We start from the raw sequence: 14,476 nt of genomic DNA, 5'->3' as shown, positions 1-14,476 counted from the left end.
AATATTTTTAACCCTAAAGTAAGGAAGGTTATATTGTATACTCCTCATAGATAGTGACCATACTAGTGACAAACGAACGCCATTTTCGATCCACGATGTCCATACTCTTACTTGAGTTCTCTAGTTAACAATATCGAAAACTGTCGATACGAGTTACAGAATTGCACTACTGCGGGCATGAGCCATAAAAGGAAAGCAGCCTGAGTTAAACTATGGTTAAAGTTAAGCGACATTGATAGAAACGGGCCATAAAGGTGCCTCCCTCACCACTCTGAAATTCGACTCGATGCTAGACCCTGGGGTGCGTTCCAAAACTCTACCTTGGTTACCATTGGTCGTTCCAAAATCCTCGGTACAATTTTGCGGTTGGTAGGATTTTGGAACGCACCCTTGCAAGACCGTGTTTAGTACAATAGTGGCAGTTATTAATTAGTATTGTTTTTACCGAATTATCCTTGTCATTGTTCTTCTACATCAGTTTCATATGCGTTTCTTTACATCTAAATTACGCGCACTGCATTTGTGCGTATAAAATCGTTATTTATGGCTGGGTGTTTGTGAGTTGTCAAAAGCGCCATTCACGGCCTGAGTCAGGCGGCATCCTGATCGATCATATTTGCCATTACATTCACATTTTTAAAGTTTGCCACAAGGAAACTGGTCGACTAATTACAATTTTATACAGAATCCCCAGGAAATTATGTAGCTATAATGGTTGCGAGCACAACGACCGATATGACTGGATCTATATACCATTGAGCGACAAGTAATTTGACAATATTATTGTATTTTTTAAGAATTAATTTTACGTAGCAAAACGTGAACATAAAAGTTGGTTAAATGTCTACATAGTGTATAATCGTAAAAGAGAAAAATCGTTTTTTTGTTGATTCATTATTTCCTTATTGGTTAAAACTGCAAATCATATTCTAGGTGAAAGAACTTGTGCTTTACATGCGTTGAACAACTTGTTTCAAGAACGAGGATTCAACAAGCAGGAATTAGATCAAATTTGTTACAGTCTAAGTCCTGATGTGTGGATCAATCCTCATAAATCGTTGTTAGGACTTGGCAACTATGACATAAATGTTATTATGGCTGCTCTGCAGAAAAGAGGACGTGAGGCTGTATGGTTTGATAAACGTAGGTCTTATTATGTATAAAAAGTATGATTGTGATTGGAAATCAAATTGTGAATTTTGATAATCAATAATTTTTATTTTTATTATAGGGATCCCAAGTGTCTTCGATTGGATAACATTGAAGGTTTTATACTTAATGTCCCAACTGAATATAAAATAGGGTTTGTGTTACTGCCTTTGAAACGGCGTCACTGGATTGCTTTGAAGAAGATTGACCGGTGCCTTTTATAATCTTGATTCAAAACTGGACTCACCACAATTAATAGGAAAGGTTATTAAATAGCATAATTCTCTTATTGAGAAGCGTAAAGAGATATCATCTTACGTTAGCTCATTAATGCGATATTAATTGTGTCATGTTTTCTTTTGCCAGGACAACGATTTACTCATGTATCTAAAGGATCAAATAGATAGCAAAGAGAAGGAATTATTCCTTGTTGTTTCTAAAGAAATCGATAGCAATCAGGGATGGTTAATAGATACTTGTGAAAATAAGGAGGACGATAACGTGGACCATGATTCTATTAGATATATTGAGGATGGGTATTTGGATATAGATCTGAAAAAATCTGAATCCAAAGAGCTGAATCAGAATGAAGAATGTCTAGATAACAAAAATTCTAGGTAATTTTAAAACTAACAGTGTCTGTCTAATGGTTTATTTATATAATTATTTTGTAAATTAAAGTGAAAGTGATTATCATATGGAAAGATCTGGAATTACGAGGACAAAAAGAATGTAAAAAAAGAGGAGCGGGTAATGGGAATTACGTATAAGTGAATGAAACATTTCACAGACAGGAACATTCTACAATATCTTCTGTTGCATTTGCATATTGCGTACACATGGAAGCGATATTTTTTAACTCTTATTATTCATGAAACGTTTTCTAAGAAGGACACACCTATATATGTATATTCCTCACATGCCTCGTATTATGTAGTATATGTATGTGCGTATGGGTGTATGTCACACACATTACGTATCGCGTACAACAGTTTACAACACATTGTGCAACAATGCAAATTAGGATGCATCAAAATAAAATAACGCATGTACGGGAACATAGTATTGTATTTAATCGAAATAAGAATATCGTTTTTTGTTAGGAATTTAATACATTGTAAGAGGAAAACTCATAGTTGAGAAATGACATCTATTCACATGAAATGTGGAGGAATATTTATGTCTATATGTACCGTGATATTGTTTATTGTGATAGTCATCTATTATTCTAAAAAATTGTGTAAATATACACTTGTAATATGAGAGATAGTTATAATATGCGTCAGATATATACTTTGCAATCGACTTTTTTTACGTAGTGGACATATGTGCAACTTGTGTTTCGTAAACATAATTTATTCTGTATGTAAGACAATATTTAAATAACTATTATAATTTAATATTATACACTGTAAATTTATTGTGAAGCCGAAAACTTTAGCTACATGATGAATTATACATTAGCATTTATGCAATCAATCGTAACTTTAAATAAGCATCAAATGAGTGATTAGAACAATAATTTATTTATTTTTGTTACTACACTACACGATCGTAAAACTAGAAATAATGAATCCATTACGTTTCCATTAAGATATTACATATATGTATATAAATATAATAACATGATATTATTTTTGCCACGTCACCACTTTATTGCAAGCGCTGTATTCATTTTTTCTATCTCGTGATACTGCGTACTGAAGTATGCTCTAACTTTGTCCGTGTTTTCTTCTGCCAACCAAGTTTGATATAAATGCTGTACCACTTCATTCTCCTCGGGTTGACTCAATGGAAGTTTATGATATATGTTTTCCAACATGGATGCATGTTCCCGAGGCTGAACATTTCCTTTTGCTTTTATTTGTGCTCCACCATTTAAACAACCTAACAATGATAAGACATTGATTTGATTATTTGGATTTGGATTGTCATTGATACATCATTTTAAACAAAATGATGATTACCACACGGGCATGCCATGACTTCTATATAATCGTAGTCACATTTGCCCCTTTTCATTTTCTGAACCATGTTTTGTATATTCCTGAAACCGTTAATGATGGCAAACTTTAGTAGCACTTGATCGTTCCTTTTCAACACAGCTTCTTGAAAATCCGGATTTCTGAGATTCATAAAGTCCACTGTGACATTCTCCTGGTCGAAGAGATTTCTTGCTGCGTAACGGAAAATGAAGTTCGCATAGCCACCAGAACCCGAGCCATCGTGACCCCATAATTTATTATCAATTTTCTCGCTGTAAGAACCGAATGGCTGTTCGATTTTACCTTCGTCTATCTCGTCTAATGCTAAACCTTTCTCATTTAGCATTTGCTCCAATTCAACTAAAAATACAAATATATATTATATAGTCTATATACACTATATAAATATGTATCATAATTTTTATGTTTATTTTATATTTATACATGCTTATAAATATAACTTATAATTTATTCGAATTATAATTGATATAATTTCACGTGTAAATAAATATGTACATACTCGATGTTATAACGCAGTCTACATCCCTTGTACTTTTTTGTTGATTATAAAAATCCTCTCTTGACGCTTCCAACTTTTTGTCATAACAAGGCATTACAGTAACATGATATATTTGTTCTGAGGAAAAACCCATAGTCTCGGATAAATGATATTTTACTAATGACCCCATAATTTGTTGAGGTGATTTCGTGACACTTATATGCGGTAATATAAAATTTCCATGAGTCTTTTCAGCGTAACATACCCAACCTGTTATAAAATTGGAATTTTATCAAAATGATATCTTTAGTTTTCAGTTAAAGCATTTATTATCTATTTATTATCTTACCTGGACAAGAAGATGATAACATCGGTAACTGATTCTTTATACCTTCTTTACTAGCTTTATAACGTTCAACGAATTCTTTCGCAGCTTCTATCAAAGCAAAATCGTCAGCCACTGTCATGTCTAATACTGCATCAGCTCCTAATTGATAAAAGAAGCCTGCCAGTTTATGAAGGCATTGCTCGGGTGTGAGTTCATAATGTTGTGCAAGAGATAATACAGGTTGCACTGATAAGCTTATTACTATATATTTGATATCTGTATTTCCTGCAGTCTATAAATAAAAAAATATATAATTATATAAAAACATAAAACTATTTATTAAATATTTATACTTTATAGTTTTACATATCTTATTGCATCAAAAATGAACATTATTTGCAACATCTAATACAAAATAAAAATATATATAATAAAAAAGATATCCTTTATGCGAAATGGAGAAAGCAATATTTTAAGAAATTATTTTTGCTTTACCTGTTGAGCTACTTTTTCTTGGAATATTCTAAGCAATTCTTCTTGACTTTGTTGAGTAATTAGGACACTCTCAGCTGATGTAATACAACCACTGCATGCTAAACAATCGGCAAGTGTTATCTCAACTTTTTGCAATTTTTAGGTTGCTTAATCTAAATTATAAAACAACTTTTAGTATAAAGTTTGCAGTTGTGGTGTATACCTTAATAAAATAAATGTTACAAAAAATACCTCCTTAAGTACTGTAGTAGCATTGTCCAATTCGATCTTTATCTTTGCACCTGTTTTGCTTTTTTCTGATTGGATTTCTATAGGCTTAATGCATTCCTGTAATAATAGAGAGAGAACATTAAATATAAAATTTGATTTAGACTAATTTAGAATGATGTTTATTATATACCTGTGATGGAGTGATAAAGTCGTCCAGATTTGTGATTTGTAACGCTGCACTGAATCGTGATGCCATTATTTAAAGTTTTAACTATTTGTAATCTCAATTCTCTTATATAATATGTTTTTTATTAACACAAAAAATCCTGTAGAGAAAATTAACATTATAAATATAAATCGTTTTCTTTTCTTAAATTGTTAAAATAATTTGTTGATTTCAGAATTATTTTGATAACATCCCTGTTAATATAAAAATATTAATTCAGCAACGACATTAAACAGAGATTTTTTACATTATATACAATAGATATTAATATCATAAGCTTGTGTTTAAGAATATTAACCTCTTTACTCTCTCGTTCGGACACATGCCACACACAATTTCTGTCGTGATCGTGACGTTGCATCCCCTTGTGACATGACTCACTGACCTGCGCCTGAGATACCGCAACCGTATCTGTTGTACTGAACGAAATAGTCGTGCTAGCATCACTAGGGGCACAAATTGTTTATAATATTCTAATAATGACCGAAGTAAGGAAAGACGACGTTGTGAAAATTCTTCACACCTATCCACTTTGTAGAGTGAGTAAAATACGTTCTTTTTGCATAATTCTTTGTATGGATTTCAAACAAAACATTTGATCAATACTGGAAGCATGTATTCCGCTACATACTTATTCGTCCGACTCTTTTAATATGAAAATAAGTTTATATATATTTTATTTATTCTCTCGTTCGATATTTATTCTTTATTTCATTAAACATCTGTTCGTCTTTACATTAACTTTAACATATTTTGTTTAATGTATTATACGTAATATATTAATATCTAAGATATATATATACATAATAATTCTAAAACTTCTTATATGTTAATAATAATATATCTCATTAAATATTTTCTTTCAGTTATTACATTCGCAAAATGTTACATTAAGTTTAAATTAATTTAATGTTTTGCGAATTAAATTATTATAAATTATAAAAAATTAATTTAGACTTAATTTAACATTTTATGAGTGTAATGTATTTATATGATAATACATACATACCTACATAAGTATGTGTGTGTTTTGCGTGCATATATATATATATATATATATACATTACAACTTAAATAATGTTATATATACATATACAATATTATATAAAACAAGTACACATCACACACGTGTGTATATATATATATATATATATATATATATATATATAGCCTAAATATGTATAAATGATTTAAATTGCCTAAATTGAAAAAAATATTTTTAGTATTATATAAATGTAATATTATTGTTATGATACATTTATTAAGCTCCATTTACAGAAATGTGATATGTCTGATGAAATGAAGCAAGAAGCAATGGAGTTATGCATGACTGCAGCAGAAAAGTATGCAGATAACTATGAAAGTGTATCACGAATGATTAAGGAAACAATGGACCAAAAATTTGGTGCATCATGGCATACCGTTGTTGGAGAAGGCTATGGATTCGAAATAACTTATCAGCTAAAACACCTTCTATACATGTACTGTGCAGGCAATTTAGCAATATGCATATGGAAGTCTGCATAGTGCATCTTTAATCACCATAATTTTTAATTATATTATAAAGATATTATTTCTTTATGTGTATACACGCATGCGCGCGCACACACACACACACACACAGAGTACTTATAATATAAGCTGTAATAATAATAAGAAAAACAATATTTTTAATGTCTTGTGGGCGTAAATCTGTGTAAAATGTTTTATACTATTGTATCATTATAAATGCATTGTGTACTGGAAGAAAACCAAAAGAGATCATTTATATCATGTGTATTATATGTAACATATATAATAAACTAATTTAAACATATCTTTTTTTGGCAAAATTTAATTAATCATTTTGTTACTTTCCACTTTTTTACTTCATAGCAAATTCATACATGCTATGTATGTAAGAAATAAATACAAAAAAAGCATTAAATAATGTAAAAAGTTAGATATAACATAACATATATTTTTAAAACATTCACACATAATTAATATGTAAAGATACAATTAAGTATTTAGTTCAATGTTTATTAAAAATTTGTAATCGTCTTCCATACAAGAACAGCTATATTGCCTCCAATAAACATATGTAACAGTGACTTCTCTTCATACGTAATTGCACATGAATATGCTTCTCCGACAACTATTTGGAAAGGTGGTCCGAATTTTTTATCCAAATTATCTTTGATCATACGAGCTGCTTGTTCATGATTTTCAGAGTATTTTTCCACAGCAGTGACACAAGTTTCTATAGCCTCTTGCTTCATTTCTTCCGGCATGTCACTATGCTATAAAGTCTCTGTTGTAATTAAAATTAAAATACTTAAATTGAAAATGTAACATTGTTATAAATTATTTTAATTTACTTTACATAATGGATACGTATGAACTACCAAAGCTGCAGCTTCTTTTCAACTTCTCCAGCCCACATATTTTTATATAATAAATATTTCTTTAATTATTCTCTGTTAAAACTTATACAAATGTGGTGTATCAAATGCACAACTAAACAAATGAATGTGCGATTTAATGTACTAAATAAATAAAAATGTTGATAATAAATCAGTTATGTAATAAAATATAAATTAAGTTAATTTTGAGATTTTCTAAAGAATAATTTAAAATTGTTTAAACATATAATCTTGTGGATTTAAAAATTTTAATTTTATATAATTAAAAAATGTCAGATCATATATCTTGTTTGCTCGGTTATACATATACATCTGGCAAAATTATTTTGTCCTTTTTGTTCATCAAATAAAAAGACAAGATGAATACTGTCAAAATACAAAAATTTTTTTAAACTAAAATTTACATACATTATAATTGAAATATATTATAAGTGCATTCGCCATTACCATCGAGACAATTTCAATTAGCTATGTTCAAATAAAAAAAACCGACATCCGTGAATAAAATATTCGCTTTACAAATTATCGAATTATTCTACAAGTAAATTGAACAAGTAATTGAAGAATACCGACATTATCGAGTATAGTTTTTGTTACTTAAAGTACTTTTGACCGAGTATTTTGATCTACCAAAAAACTGGACAAAACCAGATTTAAAAAATTAAAAATAAGTAGTGTAGTGGCTCGTATCTTGATATTGGTAATAATCACGGCAAACGAGCAAGCTGGTTGTTGATAGCTGATCAATTTATTATTCATCCAATGGTACAGATGAATCAATAACAAACGTTTCGGTCACATCAGTGGACCATCTTCAATGTTAATTTAAAATTTCAAAAAAGCGGTATCATATTAAATAAAAAATATAAATCGGAAACATCTATTATAAATTGTAAGTCGTAACTGAGGTCAACAAAAATAAAAAATCCAGTAAAAATTAGTCATTGCAATTGTCATTCCAAGAGCAGTTAGCCGTGTAACATAGTGTAGGAGAGTCATTATCTATACAGGGTGTCCCGGGTTTTAACCGACAAACTGCGGGAGCATATTCTACTAGTGGAAATAAGAAAAAATTCTTGTATCGAGTTTGCTTAGAAATGCTTTATTACAAAGTTATGAACCAATATTGAAAAGAAATATGAGATAAGTAACAACGGAACATAGTGTAGAATTTGGAAGGTCGAAGATGTTTATGTTACGTGTATTCACATGTATTCATGTTCACTATGTTGAACGATTCAGTATGATTGTTACTTTCACAACAGTAGCTGTTAGATTTCAATCGTCGTGTCAACTAGCAATTACTATCAGAATGCCAAAAGTGTTTTCGAATGAGGAATACACCGATATTCATTTCGTGTACGGATTCTGTGACGGAAATGCACGAGCTGCCGTACGAGAGTATCAACGTAGATTTCCTAACAGGAGAGTACCAGATAGTTCTGTGTTTAGTAATACCCATTTGCAATTACGTAATTTGGTTCATTTCGATCTATGAATGAATATGATGATGTTCGTTCAGCTCTAAAACACCGACGACGCTCGGAAAGAATCTTAAATCTTTTTGATAATACTCCTACACAAAGTGTTCGACGTCTAGCTTGTATCGATGTGCAAGACAACATTTTGAAATGCGTCACTAAATCATTGCGTAGATAATTTTTATTTTTGTGAAAAAATCCGTTGTTACTTATCTCATATTTCTTTCAATATTGGTTTTATACTTTGTAATAAAGCATTTCTAACAAACTCGATATAAGAATTTTTTCTTATTCCACTAGTAGAATATGCTCCCGCAGTTTGTCGGTTAAAACCCGGACACCCTGTATAAGGAGATAAAACATTTACAGTGAAAACGTTTTCGGCAAGATGGTGTAAAGGCACCGGCAACATGAGAGGGAGATGATGGAATGCTGTTGGAACTGTGGACAGCGGGGGCAAGTAGTATTTTCGGTATTTGATACTTTTCTACTTTCGCAAAGGGAAAAACGCGATGCAAACCAAAAACAAGATATGCGCTGTGTGAAGAGGATGCGAATGTACGTGCCAAAACTGGCTGTGAAATTTCGTGCTGATGATCGATATGACGTGTGAAGATGATAAGCGCTCAGGTAAGCCGTTGGTGGCAGATAACGACCAAATCAAGACATTTGATTGAAAATTAATAAAATAACCACATTATACGACACGAGACATTGCACAGATTGTTAACGTATCTCAAAACACCGTTATGAATCACTTGCATACACTTGGCTACATGCAACGTGTTTCGATACGATATTTGGATACCTCACAATTTGAGTGAAAAAATTTAATAAATCGTATCTCCATTTGCGATTCATCGCTCAAACAATCCATTTTTAAACGAATGGTAACGGGCAACGAAAAGTGGATCGTGTACAATAATGTTAGCGCAAAAGATCGTGGGGAAAGCAAGATGAACCGCAAATCACACCGAAGCAAAACATTCACACGAAAAAGAATACTGTGTATTTGGTGAGATTGGAAAGAAATCATGTAGTATGAGCTACTTCCATAAAACCAAACAATTGATTTGAATAAATACTGTTCTCAACTGACCGTTGAAGGCAGCAATCGACGAGAAGAGACCAGAATTGAGCAACTGTTATGGTGTCTTCCATTAAGACAACATTAGACCACACGTATCTTTGGCAACCCATCAAAAATTACTGCAGCTTGGTTGGATGTCTTGCCTCGTCCATCGTATTCACCTGACCTGGCACCATTATATTTCTACTTATTTAGATCTGCAGAATTTGCTTCATGGAAAAAATTCCACTTCTTTTGAAGCTTGCAAACAACACCTTGAGGAGTTTTTCGCTCAGAAAACTGGAAAGTTCTGGAAGGATGGAATTTTTATATTGCCTGAAAGATGGCGAAATGTTATCGAAAACAATGGTGCATACATTGTTCAACAAAGTTTTTAATATGAAAATTTTGTCTTTTAATTTGATCTAAAAATATTTTTATTACTTTTTAACCCAATATATTGCATTGTAGAAGTTAATTGATTATTACCGTTGATAGTAGAAAATAGAAACTTTATTATTAGAGATTATAATAGTATCTTTTTAAAATGTAATATATATAACATCATACATACATATATATATAATAAAATGTTACTAGCTTGTCTACTATCGTCATGTATGGTAGACCCAATATAATATCTGACATTTATAGTATCGTATGTTATAATGTTATTGTGATATAACAATCTGTATACATTATTTTTCTACATTATAAGGTAATAAATGATTAGGCATTTAATATTATAATAACAACATTAACAGCGTAACATAGTTCGTCTAGAGTCATCCTATGATTTTTCATATTTTCTTTCTTCAGTTTTTGTCCTAATGATTTATTATTCTATAGATGCGAGGTACTCAGTCTTGTATTCCAGCCAACACATATGTCCACTGAATTCAATAGCTTTTTGCTTAATAAGGCCTAGAGAGAAAGAGAGAGAAAACAGAGAAAATATCTAATGTCTATCTAATATGTAATATCTAATATAAATGATAATTACTATATTTGTATTTTCAGTATTAGTGCTTTAATATTGAGCACACACACGCACGCACGCATGCACGCGCACATGTTTGCATATACGTACGTACCCAAGATAAAATTCAAGAAAAATATATAATAAAAGAAAAATATCTTTTCTTTAGAAGATATTTTTCTTTTTATTATATATTTTTCTTGAATTTTATCTTGGGTACGTACGTCATCATATATATATGTGTGTGTGTGTGTGTGTGTGTGTGTGTGTGTGTGTTTAATTTCCAAACACATAATATTCATGTAACTCAATTCGTATGAAAGCATTACATATACACATATATGTACATTTACCTATTTTAGATAAGATATTTGGCCTCTGTATACGCCAAATGCATTAAAAATAACACGTTTAATTTCCAAACTAATCCTGTAACATATCAGGGCAAAGAAATTTAAATGTTGATAGTTCATATTTGTACATATAACATAAAGATAAATATAATATAGAGGAAACGCGCCAAAACTAACATACACCTCCTAAAGAGACATACCCCTATTTCTCAGAAAGTGAATGTTACACTTTATCTAAACTAAGATAAACGCGATCTATTTAGTTAGTTAACGTATTAAGAACTCATAATTTATATATTTCTTGTTTGTTTATATGCTAAATGAGCTTATATGGAGTTCTTGAAGTTCGAAAGTTTTTTTTCTATAAGTTTTCTGTAAGTTCTTGACAAATTACGTAGTTAAACAGCATTATTTTTTTTATATCAAGTTCTTACATGCTCCTAGCTTTCTAAAAATATTTTATTTTTCTTTTTATCTTTTATTACTTTTTTTATGGTATGATTTCAAAGATTTAGAATTTAAATTTGAGAGTTTGCCGTAAACCGACATACTGCGATCAACGTAACTTAATTTCGATCATTGACAGAATACATGACGTTTGACATGAATTTTTATTTTTTTTATTACATATGTTTTTGTATATTGCATAAATACTTTTATATGTTATTATTATTACATAAATATTGTTACAAATACTATTGAAATATTAAATTTTAATTTATATTATATAACCGTTTAATGTGTTATTTGGACCATTTCTTTATTTACACATATTATCATCTTTTAAACATATTTTATAATTTTTAATAGATATGTCAGTTTTGGCATCCAATTTCTCAGAGCTCAGTGCGCCTTAGAAAAACGTTAATTTCTTAAAAACGTTATTTTCTTAAAAACTGGAAACGATATTATAAAAACTATAATATCATCTAATAGGAGGCAGTCTGTAGTATAAATATGTGTACGCAAATTTTTATTTTGAGTTTTAAGTTAAGAGATAACCTCCAAACCACCAAAATAGTATGTCGGTTTTGGCGTCTTTCCTCTAATATATTATCTAAACTCTTGTTATGAATACCTGCTTCCAGCCAATCAGTCAGGCATATCTATGGAGATTATAGGCACGACAGGTTTCATTAGGTCGATTTTTTGACAAGTTTCTCATTCTTTTCCGTAATCATTGGTTCACATGGTGGTTGATCTTGTTCATCCCTTGGTTGGTATGAAATATTACCATATTCTTGAAGTAATGGGCACAAACCTAACAGGAAGTGACAAAAATCTTTTCTGATACCAAACCACCCTAAAAAAAGTCAATCATTTTCATGTGCTAATTAAAATAAACAAAACAATATAATTAAGTAATAAAAAATATATACAAGGTATGTCTCCCAAAATCACCAATAATAATTTTAAAGCAAATTCTATGAAATATTTTAAGACAAAAATTCTAATACACAAATGTCGAGACTGTACTGTAATAGTTTTTAGACTATAATAGTTTAGTTTTTAAATGGGAAGCGATTAAAGTTCATCAATGACAGTGCTGAAATTTTGCATGTTTAAAATGTCATACAACATATATTATTTTTTTGAAATTTAAATTATGCATATGCAATCTGCTGCATAAAAAACGTTTGTTTATGAAATTATTCATATGTACATGTATGATAATTTTATTAAAATTTTATATTATTAAAAGAAGGTCTGTTTAGAAAACTTATATTGTGTAACATTTCGACTATCTAAGAACTAAATTGTTGGTTTTACCATTAGTGAACTTTAATTGTTTCCTATTTAAAAACTATTATAGCCTCACACGATATTTTGTATTAGAATTTGTCTTAGACTGTTTCATAAAATATGTCTTTAAAATTTATCATTGATTTCCAGTCATTTTTGAACAGCTTGCATGTTATTATTCTTTAAAAGTTTTACTGAATATGTAATATCAGAGAGGAACCTAAGAGCGGCCACGCCGCCGTTTACGCCCATATTTTTGCATTGAGAAATTTGAGAAATACAACACCGAATGTGAACTTACATTCCATTTAACATGCACATGCACATGATTTCATAATGACAAAAGATCATGTGCATGTTACATGAATGTAAGTTCACATTCGGTGTTGTTGTTTTCAAATTTCTCAATGCAAAATATGGGCGTAAACGGCAGCGTGGCCGCTCTCAGTTCCTCTCTGGTAATATACATAAAAGTATTACTCACATTTATTTCCACCTTTTGCCCCAAAGGACTAAAAAAAAGTGTGACATGTGATACGAGTAATGGCATTGCCACTGTTGTATAATTTATTTTGATATCTCCATCCAATTTATTTGCTAGTAACACCTACAACAAGATATCAAGTGATTACGTAAGTTGTTATTTAAGTTGTTATTAGATATTAAATAAGTAGTTATATAAGAAAAAGTGAAGTTAATTACAATCTATTAGAAAAACAGAAAAAGAAGGCTGTATACCTGGAATATTAAAATGGGAACAACGAAAATGTATATGCTAATGCTGAATTTAAAGAGGTCCGCCTCTGCGAGCATTGATCTGTGGTGTTCTCAATAAAACAGCAGCAAATACTATCACGTATAGACAGCTACTAAGGATAAGCAAAGAAGTGCCATAGTGGCACAAATACAACTTCCAACTCCATGTTATAAAACCATCTAATCTCAATGCCAAAAAATAAATTGCAATACATTGACTGCACAAAATAACTCGAGTTCAAAAGATCGATCATGTTTTACAGCCCATATGCAAACCTAAATTGATAGAATAATAGAATTATCAATAGATGTATAAATATAAATATAATGTATAGATCAATATAATCATTGATTTAATTGAAAAATTGAGTTACTTACTGCAATTGATACTATGGAGATAAATATTAAAGGTTAAACACGAGTATCCATAAATGTCTTTCGGATTCTAGTTTATCACATACTAATAATATTCGAAATTAATAGAACAAATGTAATGCAGAGTAACACTGCTTTGTAATGTACATAAGCATCTCCTTCCAATCTGGCGTGCGGATGTCTCCACCAACGTAACTTCCAATTATAGTCCTAAGATTACCATACCTTTCCAAAACCATATCGGACTAAATATCGACCAATAACTCCATTCTATGAAACCATCCAATCGAAGAGCGAATAGAGATGTAAATATCATTAAACAAGAGTGGACCAGAAATTTACTGAAATTTAGAATCAACACGAGCTCCTTGTATCAGATATTTACGTTACAATGATTGTACTGCATTGCATGTACAAACTATT

The 14,476-nt window shown here is 30.5% G+C and overlaps 2 protein-coding genes and 3 pseudogenes across 2 annotated transcripts; 2 read left to right on the top strand and 3 right to left on the bottom strand.

Moving 5' to 3' along the window:
- The first annotated feature begins 364 nt into the window (after positions 1-364).
- LOC113561387 lies at positions 365-2,780 on the top strand (annotated as a pseudogene).
- Positions 2,660-4,922, bottom strand: LOC113563596 (probable cytosolic Fe-S cluster assembly factor CPIJ010948). Its single transcript, XM_026975385.1, is given in 8 exon segments — positions 2,660-3,036; positions 3,117-3,494; positions 3,655-3,903; positions 3,983-4,253; positions 4,457-4,596; positions 4,599-4,608; positions 4,688-4,783; positions 4,857-4,922. Coding segments are annotated over 8 exon segments (1,452 nt in total). The 3' UTR covers positions 2,660-2,794.
- Positions 4,923-5,200: 278 nt separating this feature from the next.
- Positions 5,201-6,708, top strand: LOC113563597 (dynein light chain 4, axonemal-like). The gene is made up of 2 exons (XM_026975386.1): positions 5,201-5,431; positions 6,171-6,708. Exons 1-2 carry the CDS (start codon positions 5,372-5,374, stop codon positions 6,417-6,419), a joined length of 309 nt encoding a protein of 102 aa, XP_026831187.1. The 5' UTR covers positions 5,201-5,371; the 3' UTR covers positions 6,420-6,708.
- Positions 6,709-6,831: 123 nt separating this feature from the next.
- LOC113563598 lies at positions 6,832-7,291 on the bottom strand (annotated as a pseudogene).
- A 3,887-nt stretch (positions 7,292-11,178) lies between these two features.
- LOC113563595 lies at positions 11,179-14,426 on the bottom strand (annotated as a pseudogene).
- Between the last annotated feature and the right edge of the window lie 50 nt (positions 14,427-14,476).

This window comes from Ooceraea biroi, chromosome 2 (assembly GCF_003672135.1).
Source record: "Ooceraea biroi isolate clonal line C1 chromosome 2, Obir_v5.4, whole genome shotgun sequence".
Lineage (NCBI taxonomy): Eukaryota > Metazoa > Arthropoda > Insecta > Hymenoptera > Formicidae > Ooceraea > Ooceraea biroi.
The sequence above is the reverse complement of the archived record's forward strand: the minus strand, read 5'-3'. Positions and strand labels throughout refer to the sequence as shown.